The sequence below is a fragment of the Lipotes vexillifer genome, unplaced genomic scaffold (genome assembly GCF_000442215.2).
Source record: "Lipotes vexillifer unplaced genomic scaffold, Lipotes_vexillifer_v1.1 scaffold1587, whole genome shotgun sequence".
In the NCBI taxonomy this organism is placed as follows: Eukaryota; Metazoa; Chordata; class Mammalia; order Artiodactyla; family Lipotidae; genus Lipotes; species Lipotes vexillifer.
Genome location: NW_006790570.1, coordinates 307,178 through 324,253, shown reverse-complemented (window position 1 = coordinate 324,253; position 17,076 = coordinate 307,178). Strand labels below are relative to the sequence as shown.

At 41.3% G+C, this 17,076-nt stretch overlaps 1 protein-coding gene across 1 annotated transcript in view; it reads right to left on the bottom strand.

Annotated features, from left to right (window-relative positions):
* SLC38A1 (solute carrier family 38 member 1) overlaps nt 1-17,076 on the bottom strand; it is a 72,058-nt gene that overhangs the window by 42,739 nt on the left and 12,243 nt on the right. Inside the window, exons 2-3 of the mRNA XM_007463829.1 lie at nt 9,300-9,414; nt 4,768-4,973 (exon numbers count right to left, since the gene is read on the bottom strand). Of these exons, the coding sequence (XP_007463891.1) occupies nt 4,768-4,889 (122 nt within the window). The 5' untranslated portion in view covers nt 4,890-4,973; nt 9,300-9,414. The remainder of the gene's footprint in view (nt 1-4,767; nt 4,974-9,299; nt 9,415-17,076) is intronic.

The following is a 17,076-nucleotide window of genomic DNA, read 5'->3' as shown; positions in this document are numbered from 1 at the left end:
TCCAACCTCTTTCCCTGAAACACTAACAGTCTATAAAAAAGGAAAAGAGAAAAGGAGGAAAGAAGCATGTAACTGAGAGACCGGAAAACATGAAAGAATTAAAGAAATAGGCATTTAAAGGCATAAGACTGAGAGGTGAGAAAAGCCTTATCTGGTGGATAAGCTCTACCCAAAATAGGAGAAAACAGATTTTCGTTGTAGCAGGAGCAATTAAAGCCAGGGAAGAATTTTCTGAAATGAAAACTGAATATGGGAATTTTCTTCCCTAAGGTATAGAAAAGACATTAGAAGAAGAGAAGGGGTAACCTTTCAAGGGTCCTCCCAATGATACAAATGTAGTTCATGGACTCCGGAAGACATACAGGGACCAAGGGAAAAAAAGTCTGATGTAAGGTGTAGTGACAAGAGTTCCTCATTAAGAAATGTCTTAATGAAAGACTCTCAAATTTTGTTAGAAGCTTCCTGGGTCATAATGACAATAACTATTCATGGAGATTAGAGCAACAGTAGACAGATATTAAAATATGTGAATATTTGCCTGGCTACAGCTAGGATAATCTATTAATATTTCAACGACAATAACCAAAAATCATCCCAAACCTAAAACAGTATTATTAGTCCTTGGGTGGAGAAGAAAGAAGTGCTTGCCAAAGAAAGAGGGTTGCACTTTTACTGTTAGAGACTTGCCTCGTACTAAAAGACTTACTCTTGCCAGACACCGTGTCAAGTGCTTTACATGAGTTTTCTCACCTTTTTTCACAATAATTGCATGTGGTTAGTACTAGTTTTAGCTCCATTTTGGAGAAATTAAGTAACTTGACCAAAGTTACATTATAACTAAACTGCTGAGCCATGATTTGAACCTAAGCGGGCTGATGGTACAGCCTGAGTCCTTAACCTACAAACAGCATTGCATTTAATATTCCCCAACAATCCCAGGAGGTCAGGTATTATTTTTATCCCTGTGTTACAGGGCTGGAACTAAGGCTTAAAGTACAAGATCACACAATACCTATGGATGGAGCCAGGATTCAATATAAGTTGAAATCCAAACCATGCACTTAACTGCTCTCTCTGTCTGTCTCTGTCTCTTTCTTTCATTTAACAAATACTTTGTAATGTCTGCCCTGCTCCAGGCACTATTACCATATCATTACAAGGTACAAGAGATATAAAAATGATTAAGATGGGTCCTTCTCTCAAGAAGCTTACATCTAGAGGAATGTCTAGAGCTCATTACTCAACATGTGGTCCATGGACCAGCTGTAAGGGCATCACCTGGAAGCTTGTGAGAAATTAGAATCTCAGGCCCAGTACCAGAGCTACTGAATCAGAATCTGCATGTTAACAAGGTTTCCAGGTGTTTCACATGCACATTAAAATGTCAGCAGTACTGGTCCAGTGGACATTTCAAAAGGCTTTGGTTTGTAAAGCAATTATACTCCAACAAAGATGTTAAAAAAAAAAAAAAAAAAAAGGCTCTGCTGTTCCAGGTATAGGTTTCTATGACTACAACCCACAAATTAGGGCATGAAATAAAACAACTGAACTGGAATAAGAGCAGGTGTCCTAATGCCCAAATGGCTCTACTCTGTTTTTTTTTTTGGCGGTACGCGGGCCTCTCACTGTTGTGGCCTCTCCTGTTGCGGAGCACAGGCTCCGGAAGCGCAGGCTCAGCGGCCATGGCTCACGGGCCCAGCCTTTCCGCGGCATGTAGGATCTTCCCGGACCGGGGCACGAACCCGTGTCCCCTGCATCGGCAGGCGGACTCTCAACCACTGCGCCACCAGGGAAGCCCCTCTACTCTATTTTTAACTAAACTTAATAAAATGATTCTTAAGGTATCCTAGTAGGGAGTTTCCAGGCAAAGCTATCAGTTACACGTCAGCTAATAAGAAGTCAACATTTGTTTTCAACATTTTCTCTAGCTTCCTAAAAAAGGCACTGTTACCTAGAAGTTCACTGTTTTGGGAGATGGTTTTCCTAGATTCATGTAATTGGGCCTACCTTCCTCCCACCAATGTGAAAAAGCTAACAGAAGAGTCAGAAGTATTAGGTGTAGCTTTGCAGAAATCACGGGTTTGGGGGGGGTGGGGGGTGTCTTTTTTGATTTTTATTTACCTTTTTGGCTTCATGCTGTAATATGTCGTTTTTAATTTTCATTGTTCTAGAGCCAGAAATGAAGCAAAATTCATAAACCATGTCAATGAAAGAGGGGAGATAAAGCAATAAATGCATCACACCACACTTGCGACAGTGGAACCAAATTCCAAAAAACAGGAGGCTGTACAGCCCATGTCTTAGTCATGGTCTCTGGGGAAGTGAGCTCCCCTGGCAGGCACCCCAAGGGCCGAGAAGGGGTGACTCCCCCTACCTCAAGAGGTTATCACCTCCCAAACAATACTTTTTCTTAGTAAAACTTTTAAATATCAAGTTCAGATCCTAAGCTGAATATTATAAAAGACTCTCATTTTAAGGTCCTCAAGGTTTACACTGCTTTGGGAATGAAGCTTTGTTAGAAACCTAAAATGTGCTAATTGTGAAATAGCTGGAATCCCATCCACCACTGTTAACTGCAGGTCAGCAGTGACTACAGAACACCCCAGGGGCCCAGAGCAGAAAATAGCACTGGTAGAGTTCAGCAGAGTTTAATTGATAGTAGAGACTATCTTTTTCATTCACGCCCGAGCATTTTAATCAGAGGCAGCAGGACAGAGAGGAAAGACAGGGATTTCAGACAGACCTGTGTGTGCAAGTTATTTTATTTCTCTAAGCCTCCATTTTCTTATGGTACACTGAATTTTTAAATTTTCCTTATTTGCAAAAGAATACATTGAATGATGTTGTAAGGATAAGTGGTAATATATGTAATCACACCTGGCACTCAAGAAATGGTAGTTATTCTTAATAATTACACAGAAAGGTGGTTGAGAGGCCGCCTGCCGATGCAGGGGACGCGGGTTCGTGCCCCAGTCCGGGAAGATCCCACATGTCGCGGAGCGGCTGGGCCCGTGAGCCATGGCCGCTAAGCCTGCGCGTCCAGAGCCTGTGCTCCGCAACGGGAGAGGCCACAACAGTGAGAGGCCCGTGTACCGCAAAAAATAAAAATAAAAAAGAAATTACACAGAAAAGGTGAAAGAAGCAAACTTGAGTTCAACAATAAGAAATATCACATGGTGAATGATACTTGGATGGCAATGAGGAAGTATTTGGAGACTTAACCTCTGAAAATATGTAAGGAAGAGTTACAAGGAGGAGGGGCAGGGCTGAAACTTCTGAGTGTCTGTAAATGATGGCAGCCCAGTCAATTACACATTGTATCAGAATGCAGAGCAGTTATCAGAAATGATTTCTGTGAAGATGCCTGGTTAGCTGACATAATGTTTTCATCTTCCTCCCAATTTCCTTTTGACTCCGCTCCCGCAAGTGTAGCATGGCTGGTGTTCTAGTAAGTAGTCCCCGTATATTCCACTCTCTCCTCCCAGCTTTTTAGGAGGCCTCAGGCTTCAAACAAACCTCACCACTAACTCCCAAGCTGGAAAGCTTCCTTCTAAGGGATCCATATAAGCTGGCTGTAAAATCACAAGGTCAGAATTTGCAGCAACATGGATGGACCTAGAGAGACTATCACACTAAGTGAAGTAAGTCAGAAAGAGAAAGATAAATTCCATATGATATCACTTACATGTGGAATCTAAAATATGACACGAGTGAACTTATCTACGACACAGAAACAGACTCACAGACACAGAGAACAGACTTGTGGTTGCCAGTGGGAAGGGGGTGTGGGAGGGATGGATTGAGAGTTTGGGGTTAGCAGATGCAAACTATTATATATAGAATGGATAAACAACAAGGTCCTACTGTATAGCACAGGGAACTATATTCAATATCCTGTGATAAACCATAATGGGAAAGAATATATATATAACTGAATCACTTTGCTGTACACCAGAAAATAACACGACAATGTAAGTCAACTATATTTCAATAAAATACATTTTTAAAAATAATTAAAAAATAAAATCAGAAGGTCAGAGAATGCCCCAAATCATTAAAAAAAAAAAAAAGATATTTGGTCTACTCTTGTAACTTAAGAAACACAGGACCCAAGGGTTGGAAGGACTTGCTGAGGTCACAGTTAAGGGTGAGAGCTGCCAGGCCAGCATTCTTCCTACCCGCCCCCTACCTCCCCTCACTCACTGTATCTCTTCTTTTCTTTCTCTTTCATGTACTATTTCTCCGTTTCATGTACTGTTTCATCTACTATTTCTCATAGAGCCATTTGGCTCTGTGTTATTATTACTTAAAAGCCATATTACAAACGATGCTTGTAGTAACGTATTTGTCATTTTAACATGGGAACATTGACAAATGCGACTTTGACCATTCCTTGATTAACATGTGGGCAAGGCCAGATGACTGTAGTACACATTCAGATATGGCACGCAGTGAAATTCCAACAGTTGGTCTGATTCATAAACACAGAGCTTTTGAAAAGTTAGGGCTGGTTGGGGTCCAATGTATTTATACATTTTTATTAGACTCAATTGAAAGATTTGAAAGGATGAATAAATTACTTTCCTATTTGCTTCATCTGCTATTGCAGACGATGCCCAACAGATGTCACATATGAAATTCAAATTACATCTTCAAATGGAGCAAAACTTTAGTAATGAATAATTCAAGAGAATAGCTGAAAACCAGAATGATATTTTAGAGATATTTCTTTCATTGGAGAGAAACTGTTCGTGGAAAAATACTTACCTATTTATCTGACCATTTTCCACCTCGGTGAAATCATTGGAATCATTGCTAATGTTATCATCTTCGGGCACTGTCATGTTTTGCAATTCAGTTAATTCGAGTCCACTTTTGAAATGCATCATGTTTAGAAAGTACCTGTCGTCCAAATCCTCCTTTTCTGAGTGTATTTACAAATGGATAGCAGCAAAAATATAAGGTTCACACCCCTAAAATACAACACAAGGAAAAATAATTAAACATACGAATATCACCACTGATTACACATAAGCTATTACACACAAATGATTTGCTGATAACATAACTTTTACATTTTGCTATTCAAAGCATTAAAGCAATCTTGGTACATCAAGTTATAGAGGCTGTAAATTTTCTGTCTTTCATAAATCTTCCTCCATTTTTAACTATAAAATGAGTCATGTCCCATAACCTTTATGCTCACGTTCATAGGAATACCATGTGATCTGTAGGCAATAGAGATGCCCTTTTATGAAGCAGTGTGTTTAAAAGGAAAGTGAATAGGTTATTTTAACGCGTCAGACCACAGGGCACACATATAGCTGGGTACAGACTGAACAGACACAAAAGCACCTCTGATTTAGCAATCCCAGTTTAATAAAAATGCAAATCCTCAATAAATGGCATCATGCAGGATCAACCACCCAATCTGGAGGTCCAGCAGCAAAGGACATTATCTGTGTTTTGAAATTTAGCAAACAGTTTATCCATCAACTGCAAGAGATTAAATCAGTCTCTTCAGTGAAATCACTCCATGTCAGGGAGTTAGGGAATTAAAAACTCATACTCAGGGGATTTAGGTTAATCCACCTGAAACTGTATTTCCTCAGAGAAATGAAAGACTTGCCGAGTTCACATTTTCTCCCACATGGATGACTGTGATTTAAATTTCTGAGTGGTCACCAATGATATATAAGGGGGTAAAGAGTTTCAGACACACATCATCACAAATCAAAAAGCAGGTGGCAACAGAGGTATGGTACTGTGCTTTATTATAAAGAATACATATTTGGTCTTCGTTCCCATTTCTGGTTCACAGCTCCCCAAACCCTTAGAATTTCCTAAGTGTTGAGAGTGATAAATGTCTTTTGGTATATTAATGAGGTGACTTTGGGAAAGCACCTACCGATGGGGGCTGGTTGCCAGTGGAGCCAAACATATGATTAGAGGGTTGGAATTTTTAGTCCCACCCCGTGATTTCTGGGGAGAGGAGACAGGCCAGAGCTTGAATCAATCACTAGTGGCCAATGAGTTCATCAATCATGCCTATGTAATGAAGCCTCCATAAAAAGCAAAAAAAGGAGGTTCAAAGAATATCCATACTAGGGACCCAGAACTCCACCACATACTGGGCACCAAGCTCCACAAGGACTGAAGCTCCTGTGTATCTCTACATCTGGCTGTTGATTTGTATTCTCTGATATCTTTTGGAATAAATTGGTAACCTAGTGAGTAAATGGGTTTTCCTGAGTTCTGTGAGCTGTTCTAGCAAATTAATGGAACTCAAGGAGGGGGTCATGGAAACCTCTGATTTATGGCCAGTCAGTCAGGAGCAAAGGCAATAACCTGGGCTTATGACTGGTGTCTGAAGTGAAGGGCAGCCTTGTGGCATGGAGCCCTTGACCCGTAGAATTTCATTCTATCTACTGGTGGACAGTGTCAGAATTGAGTTGACAATTGTGGGTGTGGGGAAGCACACACACACACACACACATACACACACACTGGAAATGGGTCCAGGAACCCTTTTAAGAGGTAAATGCAACTTCAAAAGTAAGGCCTGTAAAGGTATAGGAGCCTCACTAAGATAATCTCAGTGAGGCAATGGGGATCATGGAATGAAGCAGAATGTCAGCGAGATTTTTTTTTTAACCTCCAATGGATGATCCATCTTGGATGATGTTTTGATATTTTGTCTGATTCTGAATTCCATAAGATAACTGTAACCTAGTTAAGAGTCAAACCTCCAATGTGCCCATCTAAGCATCCTAGTATATCCGAAGAAGCATTTTGCTAACTGATAATATTTTCAGGACCCCTAGAAAGTACCCTAGAATACTTCTTTAAGAATTTCCTTCCTCTCAACCTAGGGCCAAGACAGGAATAAAGACACAGACCTACTAGAGAATGGACTTGAGGATATGGGGAGGGGGAAGGGTAATCTGGGACAAAGCGAGAGAGTGACATGGACATATATACACTACCAAACGTAAAATAGATAGCTAGTGGGAAGCAGCTGCATAGCACAGGGAGATCAGCTCGGTGCTTTGTGACCACCTAGAGGGGTGGGATAGGGAGGGTGGGAGGGAGGGAGACGCAAGGGGGAAGAGATATGGGAACATATGTATACATACAGCTGATTCACTTTGTTATAAAGCAGAAACTAACACAGCATTGTAAAGCAATGATACTCCAATAAAGATGTTAAAAAAAAAAAAAAGAATTTCCTTCTTCTGGTCCCCACAGCTAGGCCCCACCTTACTCCTCTCCACTCACACCGTCTCCTGTCTAGAACGAGTCTTCCCTGGTTCCAGGATCCTTTACAGCTTCCACAAGATAAATACTGTCTAATACCTCAGATTCCAGGAGCCTCACCCTTCCTGCAGGGCAGGGCCTCTCCTGGAAAGCAGGAAGCCAGGATGGGAGATTGGAGCTCCCCGAACTCCTGGTCTAAGGCTAACCTGGCAGCTCAGGGCGGATACTTCCAGCTAGGGTGGTAGTGCTGGAGCCTGGGCCATGACTAATTGCTTTTAGTGTCTTCACACAGCAGCAGCATTTACAGCCTGTCTTTACTTTGCAAAAGTAAAGTGCATCAGAAATGTTAAACCCCCTTGTCACCCCTCGGCCCCCTCTGAAGAAAGCTGCACAAATGGACTGGGCTGGGTAACCCCTAGGAGTCTTGGCACACTGGCTCTTGCCTGTATGACTCCCTCAGAGGCCACTAAAGTGATACCGTAGGGCTGCTAGAAAGTTCACTCAGTGGGGACTTCCCCGGTGGTCCAGTGGTAAATAATACACCTTACAGTGCAGGGGACGGGGGTTCGATCCCTGGTCAGGTGACTAAGACCCCATGTGCCACGGGGTAATTAAGCCTGCGCGCTACAACTACTGAGCTCGCGTGCCTCAACTATAGCCCACGTGCCGCGAACTACAGAGCCCATGTGCTCTAGAACCCCCGCCCCACAACTAGAGAAGAGAAAGCCTGCACGCCACAACTAGAGAGGAGCCCGCACACCACAACGAAGAGTCCTGCATGCCTCAACAAAGATCCCGCGTGCCGCAACTAAGATCCGACACAGCCAAAGAAATAAATTAAATAAAAATAAATAAATAATAAAATACATCTTAAAAAAAAAGAAAAAAAAAGTTCACTCAGTGGATGGCGTTTCCAATCTGGGCTAAGGAGTCCTCTTCTCTCTAAAAACTTGTAGGAAACGATACTAGACAAAAAATTTCTGAGGAGAGGAAAAGTTGACTAACAACAGATCTGGAGTCTACTGTTTGAATGTAAACTTTCATATCAATATATGTGTGTGAATACAGATACATACTACACATACACACACACGTGCAATGGACAAAAAAGGAAACGAATAAAAAGAATAGAGTAAGTTCTGGCCACTAAAATTATGTCAGTATTAGGCAAATGCCAGTACTAAGTTAATCACATAGGATACATTTTTGCCTTTGGCTTAAAGAGAAATTTATTTTTTCACAGTTCCAGAAGTCCAAGATTAAGGTAATGGCAAGTTTTATTTCTTCGGAGGCCGCTCTCCTTAGCTTACAGATAGCTGTCTTCTTGATCTGTCCTCATATGGTCTTTCGTCTCTCTGTGTGTTCTCTGTATTGTAACCTCCTTTTCTTTTTTTCTTTTTTTTAAGTTTAGGATAAATTTTTATTGTTGTGAAATAACCTATCTGAAATCTAACTTATTCTTGAAAATAAAAACTGGAAAAATGCGGAAAATTAACAAAGTTAGTGACATCTGTCACTAAGGTTGAGGCCACACTTAGGAAGTATTACCCATTCAATTTATTATATATTTGTTGAGTGCTAGGTGATGAAAGGATTTTAAAAGTCTGAAAAGGATCTGAGGCAGCTTCGCAAAAAAGTCACATTTGAACTGGCCCTTGAAAAAGAAAACAAAAATTTTCTGGTTCTAAAGCTAATATATGCCCACTGTAGAATCTTTAGAGCGAACATTGTACAAGAAACCCCACCACCCAAAATGGGTCACTGTTAGAGTTTCACGTGCTTCCTCCCTTCTTTTCTTCTTTTTTTCTTTTCCTTTCTTTCTTCCTCTCTAGCGCTCTCTTTTTTATTTAACATTGGAATTTTAGACTGTTTTTAGTCTATTGTCTTTCATGTAATATTACATAGTATGTATTTTGAAGAACAGAAGTGTTTTTTAAAAGTACATTAGTTCCTTATTAATAAATAATACAGGCCTTTGTAGAAAAATTAGAAAATACAAGCTCGCAAATGAAAGAAAGAACAAATAAAAAGAAAAAAGTCACCTGTTATCTCAGCAAGCAGAGATGATCACTGTATATATATTGGAGTATAACCTTCAAGGATTTTTCTACGCACATAGATATAGTGCCTGGCACACAGTAGGCACTCGATACATATCTGTTAAATGAAAGGAATGAGTACAAATTTTTTAAAAATATGTATACATTTACAAAAATGGAAATCATACCATAGAGTTTTTAAAACGTATTTTTTCACTTAGCAAGATATGGTCTCCTATCCTGAGTTATGTCCGTAAACACGGGTCTACACCATTACGGCAAATGCTCCTTAACCGCTTGACTGTGCCATAAATTGACATCCAACCTACTACTGCTAGACAGTCACACTGCCTGGCGGACAGGAGACTGACAGGTGGAGATGCGCCCTGAGCTGAGACTTTTCAACGAAGGAAAACACGGCCAATGACAAAGACACAGGAAGTGCAGGTTGAGTTTAAGAAACAAAGAATTATAGTTTCACTGAAAGACTGAAGCAATTATCAGACTATACAGTTAATTAAAAGACCGAATGGAGTCATCATGTAAAGATCTTGACGTTAACCCAACCACAATTACTATCTCCCAACATTTACAACAGGTTACAAATGATGGTTTACTCAGCACAGAATATTTCTGATCCTTCACTAAAATCTTGTGAGGTATTCTTAAGAAGCATTATTATCTTGCCATGCTTACTGGTACGTTTTACTAATAGTACCAATGTAAAATACAGAAACTTCTTCTCTACTTTTCATGGTGATATGCATCAAAGGAGAGGATACATAGAGAAACCTGGTTTGGTCTTACGTTGGTCTTACGTTGCTTACAACCTACTGAAACAAGAAGACCCTCCCATATAAAGGAACAGTATATCATAAAACATTTGCATGATAGAGACTAAACTGTACAATAGAACAAAGAATAAGTCCAGAAAGATTTCAGAGACATACATACATACATATGTACATACAGGAAGGAAGGAGGGAAGGAAAGAAGGAAGTAAGGAAGGAAAGAAGGGAGGGAGGGAGGTGGGTGGAGGGAGGGAGGAAGGAAATTGGAACCTGCAGAAATCAGGTAAGGTTTTACAAAGAGTTAGGACTTGAACTATGTCTAAAAATAGGTAGGATTTAGACTGGGGTAGGGAAGGCATTCCTTGCACTGGAAACAGCACAGGCAAAGACATGGAGGCCAAATGTGCACAGAACACCCACTCAGATGAATCTAGCTACAGCAGAGGGAGCAAGGTACATGTTCTTGAGTAATAAGAGGTTATATTGGTTTAGCAAAAGCTGATTAAAAAATTGTAGAGAGAAAACCAAACCAAAGAATATACTGTAACTCAAACGTTGTCCAAAATTACTTTTGGGGATAAATAAACAAAAATACAATTTCAATCGCTAAGACACTGTGTGATGGATTGGCCCACTCAATATTTGTTCCCACTTCTTTCTAGTCCAGTTCTGCATCTAGAGGATAGAGTTGCAAACTACATTTCCCACATTCCTTTGCAGCTAGGGGTCTAGAGAAGATTTAGATTCCACCAATCAGAGAGCAAAGTGGTGGGGTCCAGGCACCCATTTTGCTGGTACAATTCTAGCAGGTGCCACAGACAGCACTGGAGCCAACAACTGTGGCTATGAATTCCTGATCATCAGATTTGGCCTAAGTGACGTGCTCCTGGAGCATATGTTCAAACAATGAGAAACCGGCTTCCTGGCTTCCTGATGGAGGCACAAGAGCTGCCCCTAAAGCCAGCTGAGTGGTGGTGTTCTGGTGATTCTTCCTAGAGACCCAGCCTAAAACCTGGTCTGCCATGTTTCCTAACAACTTTACAGGCCTTAATTCCCCATATTCAATCCCTTTTGCTTAACATACATAGAAGGATCTCTGTTAATATGCAGCTAAACCCTGACTGATATTCTTAATTTTATTTTTTCCTCCCTCTAAAATTTTTTATTATGAAAATTTTAGACATATATAAAAGTGGACAAAACAGAATAATGAACGTCCATGTAGCAACTTCAACAAGGATCATTTCAGGCCAGTCTTGTTGAAGTTTTACCCCCACCATCACACAGAATTATTTAACAAAAGATCCCAGATATCCTATCATTTGTAACTATTTCAGCACATATCTCTAAAATGTCAGATATATTTTTAAAACAATATCACCATATCGTGATCACACCTAAAATGTAACAAGAATTCCTTTATGACATTAAATATCCAGTCACACACACTTAATTTCAAAATTGTTATGAATCACTATTATTATTTCTATTCTGAAGAATAAGATCACACCTCTTCCAGCTCAGCTCCTGAAAATCAATTATGACCACTAGGTCAGCGGTTTTGAGAATGTGTTGGGCGTAAGGCCAATGACGGTCCTGGTCTTCCTGCCATCTATTCCCATAACCAACTGAGCCTATTTACACACTTGAGGTCCTTGGCGCACCGGGCTCTTCACTGTATTTCAAAGGGCCTCACACAGGCTAAACAGGTTAACTAAAATGTCAAGAGTCCTTGCTTTTGGCAAGACTGCCTTAACCTGATGTGATAATCCGAGATTCTGACTGGCAATGTTATATATCTTTGAGTAAAAAAAGCGGGAAGTGAAGTAATATTTTCAAGTTGTAGTCAAAACTCACTGAACAGTATACTTAAGATCCAGATGTTGCATTCCACATCAGTTATACTTCAACTAAAATAAAAGCTGAAAATTGATAGTCTTTGAAAACCTGGGGTCCTCGGGGGGTGGGGAATGGCCTTCAGTAGTGAAAGGTTGGGACCCAGTAAGCACTCTCAGAAGAGAAGGTGTTTTCTCCTTACTCAAAACTCATGACTTGGGGGACGAGGGGAAGATGGCAGAAGAGTAAGACGCGGAGATCACCTTCCTCCCCACAGATACACCAAAAATACATCTACACGTGGAACAACTCCTACAGAACACCTACTGAATGCTGGCAGAAGACCTCAGACCTCCCAAAAGGCAAGAAACTCCCCACGTACCTGGGTAGGGCAAAAGAAAAAAGAATAAACAGAGACAAAAGGATAGGGACGGGACCTGCCCCAGTGGGAGGGGGGCGTGAAGGAGGAAAGGTTTCCACCCACTAGGAAGCCCCTTTGCGGGCGGAGACTGCGGGTGGCGGAGCGGGGAGCTTTGGGGCCGCAGAGGAGAGCGCAGCCACCGGGGTGCGGAGGGCAGAGCGGAGAGATTCCCGCACAGAGGATCGGTGCCGACCTGCACTCACCAGCCCGAGAGGCTTGTCTGCTCACCCGCCGGGGCTGGTGGGGGCTGAGAGCTGAGGCTCGGGCTTCGGAGGTCAGATCCCAGGGAGAGCGCGTGGGGGCGGGGGGGGGGGGGCGGGGCTGGGAGCTGAGGCTTGGGCCTCGGTCGGAGCGCAGGGAGAGGAATGGGGTTGGCGGCGTGAACACAGCCTGCAGGGGGTTAGTGCACAACGGCTAGCCAGGAGGGAGTCTGGGGGAAAAGCCTGGACCTGCCGAAGAGGCAAGAGACTTTTTCTTCCCTCTTCGTTTCCTGGTGCGCGAGGAGAGGGGATTAAGAGCGCTGCTTAAAGGAAGCGCGGATCCCAGAGACGGGCATGAGATGCTAAGGCTGCTGCTGCCGCCACCAAGAAGCCTGTGTGCGAGCACAGGTCACTATCCACAGCCCCCTTCCGGGGAGCCTGTGCAGCCCGCCACTGCCAGGGTCCCGTGATCCAGGGACAACTTCCCCAGGAGACCGCACGGCGCACCTCAGGCTGGTGCAACGTCATGCCGGCCTCTGCCGCCGCAGGCTCGCCCCGCACTGCGTACTCCTCCCTCCCCCCGGCCTGAGTGCGCCAAAGCCCCCGAATCAGCGGCTCCTTTAACCCCGTCCTGTCTGAGCGAAGAACAGACGCCCTCCGGCAACCTACATGCAGAGGCGGGGCCAAATCCAAAGCTCAGCCCCTGGAGCTGTGAGAACAAAGAAGAGAAAGGGAAATCTCTCCCAGCAGCCTCAGAAGGAGCAGATTAAAACTCCACAATCAACTTGATGTACCCTGCATCTGTGGAATACATGAATAGACAACGAATCATCCCAAATTGAGGACGTGGACTTTGAGAGCAAGATTTATTATTTTTTCCCCTTTTCCTTTTTGTGAGTGTGTATGTGTATGCTTCTGTGTGAGATTTTGTCTGTATGGTTTTGCTTCCACCATTTGTCCTAGGGTTCTATCTGGTTTTTTTCTTCTTTAAAAAAAATTTTTTTTTCTTAATACTTATTTTTTATTTTAATAAATTTATTTTATTTTATCTTACTTTATTATATTTTATTTTATCTTCTTTCTTTCTTTCTTTCCTCCCTCCCTCCCTCTCTCTCTTTCTTTTTCTTTTTTTCTTTCTTCTTTAGGACACTGGTCCACAAGAGACCTCCCAGCTCCACATAATATCAAACAGCAAAAATCTCCCAGAGATCTCCATCTCAACACCAGCACCCAGCTTCACTCAACGACCAGCAAGCTACAGTGCTGGACACCCTATGCCAAACAACTAGCGAGACAGGAACACAATCCCACGCATTAGCAGAGAGGCTGCCTAAAATCATAGTAAGTCCACAGACACCCCAAAACACACCACCAGACGTGGACCTGCCCACCAGAAAGACGAGATCCAGCCGCATCCACCAGAACACAGGCACTAGTCCCCTCCACCAGGAAGCATACACAACCCACTGAACCAACCTTAGCCACTGGGGACAGACACCAAAAACAACGGGAACTACGAACCTGCAGCCTGCAAAAAGGAGACCCCAAACACAGTAAGATAAGCAAAATGAGAAGACAGAAAAACACGCCGCAGATGAAGGAGCAAGATTAAAACCCACCACACCTAACAAATGAAGAGGAAATAGGCAGTCTACCTGAAAAAGAATTCAGAATGATAGTAAAGATGATCCAAAATCTTGAAAATAGAATAGACAAAGTGCAAGAAACATTTAATAAGGACCTAGAAGAACTAAAGATGAAACAAGCAATGATGAACAACACAATAAATGAAATTAAAAATACTCTAGATGGGATCAATAGCAGAATAACTGAGGCAGAAGAACAGATAAGTGACCTGGAAGATAAAATAGTGGAAATAACTACTGCAGAGCAGAATAAAGAGAAAAGAATGAAAAGAACTGAGGACAGTTTCAGAGACCTCAGAGACAACATTAAACACACCAACATTCGAATTATAGGGGTTCCAGAAGAAGAAGAGAAAAAGAAAGGGACTGAGAACATATTTGAAGAGATTATAGTTGAAAACTTCCCTAATATGGGAAAGGAAATAGTTAATCGAGTCCAGGAAGCACAGAGAGTCCCATACAGGATAAATCCAAGGAGAAATACGCCAAGACACATATTAATCAAACTGTCAAAAATTAAATACAAAGAAAACATATTAAAAGCAGCAAGGGAAAAACAACAAATAACACACAAGGGAATCCCCATAAGGTTAACAGCTGATCTTTCAGCAGAAACTCTGCAAGCCAGAAGGGAGTGGCAGGACATATTTAAAGTGATGAAGGAGAAAAACCTGCAACCAAGATTACTGTACCCAGCAAGGATCTCATTCAGGTTTGATGGAGAAATTAAAACCTTTACAGACAAGCAAAAGCTGCGAGAGTTCAGCACCACCAAACCAGCTTTACAACAAATGCTAAAGGAACTTCTCTAGGCAAGAAACACAAGAGAAGGAAAGACCTACAATAACGAACCCAAAACAATTAAGAAAATGGGAATAGGAACATACATATCGATAATTACCTTAAATGTAAATGGACTAAATGCTCCCACCAAAAGACACAGATTGGCTGAATGGATACAAAAACAAGACCCATATATATGCTGTCTACAAGAGACCCACTTCAGATCTAGAGACACATACAGACTGAAAGTAAGGAAATGGAAAAAGATATTCCATGCAAATGGAAACCAAAAGGAAGCTGGAGTAGCAATCCTCACATCAGACAAAATAGACTTTAAAATAAAGACTACTGGAAGAGACAAAGAAGAACACTACATAATGATCAAGGGATCAATCCAAGAAGAAGATATAAGAATTGTAAATATTTATGGACCCAACATAGGAGCACCTCAGTACATACTAACAGCCATAAAAGGGGAAATCGACAGTAACACATTCATAGTAGGGGACTTTAACACCCCACTTTCACCAATGGACAGATCATCCAAAATGAAAATAAATAAGGAAACACAAGCTTTAAATGATACATTAAACAAGATGGACGTAATTGATATTTATAGGACATTCCATCCAAAAACAACAGAATACACATTTTTCTCAAGTGCTCATGGAACATTCTCCAGGATAGATCATATCTTGGGTCACAAATCAAGCCTTGGTAAATTTAAGAAAATTGAAATTGTATCAAGTACCTTTTCCGACCACAATGCTATTAGACTAGATATCAATTACAGGAAAAGATCTGTAAAAATTACAAACACATGGAGGCTAAACTATACACTACTTAATAATGAAGTGATCACTGAAGAAATCAAACAGGAAATTAAAAAATACCTGGGAACAAATGACAATGGAGACACAATGACCCAAAACCTATGGGATGCAGCAAAAGCAGTTCTAAGAGGGAAGTTTATAGCAATACAATCCTACCTTAAGAAACAGGAAACATCTCCAATAAACAACCTAGCCTTACACCTAAAGCAATGAGAGAAAGAACAAGAAAACCCCAAAGTTAGCAGAAGGAAAGAAATCATAAAAATCAGACCAGAAATAAATGAAAAAGAAATGAAGGAAACAATAGCAAAGATCAATACAACTAAAAGCTGGTTCTTTGAGAAGATAAACAAAATTGATAAGCCATGAGCCAGACTCATCAAAAAAAAAGGGAGAAGACTCAAATCAACAGAATTAGAAATGAAAAAGGAAAAGTAACAACTGACACTGCAGAAATACAAAACATCGTGAGAGATTACTGCAAGCAACTCTATGCCAATAAAATGGACAACCTGGAAGAAATGGACAAATTCTTAGAAATGCACAACCTGCCAAGACTGAATCAGGAAGAAATAGAAAATATGAACAGACCAATCACAAGCACTGAAATTGAAACCGTGATTAAAAATCTTCCAACAAACAAAAGCTCAGGACCAGATGGCTTCACAGGCGAATTCTATCAGACATTTAGAAAAGAGATAACACCTATCCTTCTCAAACTCTTCCAAAATATAGCAGAGGGAGGAACACTCCCAAATTCATTCTACGAGGCCACCATCACCCTGATACCAAAACCAGACAAGGATGTCACAAAGAAAGAAAACTGCAGGCCAATATCACTGATGAACATAGCTGCAAAAATCCTCAACAAAATACTAGCAAACAGAATCCAACGGCACATTAAAATGATCATACACCATGATCAAGTGGGGTTTATTCTAGGAACGCAAGCATGCTACAATATACGCAAATCAATCAACGGGATACACCATATTAACAAATTGAAGGAGAAAAATCATATGATCATCTCAATAGATGCAGAGAAAGCTTTCAACAAAATTCAACACCCATTTATGATAAAAACCCTGCAGAAAGTAGGCGTAGAGGGAACTTTCCTCAACATAATAAAGGCCGTATATGACAAACCCACAGCCAACATCGTCCTCAATGGTGAAAAACTGAAAGCATTTCCACTAAGATCAGGAACAAGACAAGGTTGCCCACTCTCACCACTCTTATTCAACATAGTTTTGGAAGTTTTAGCCACAGC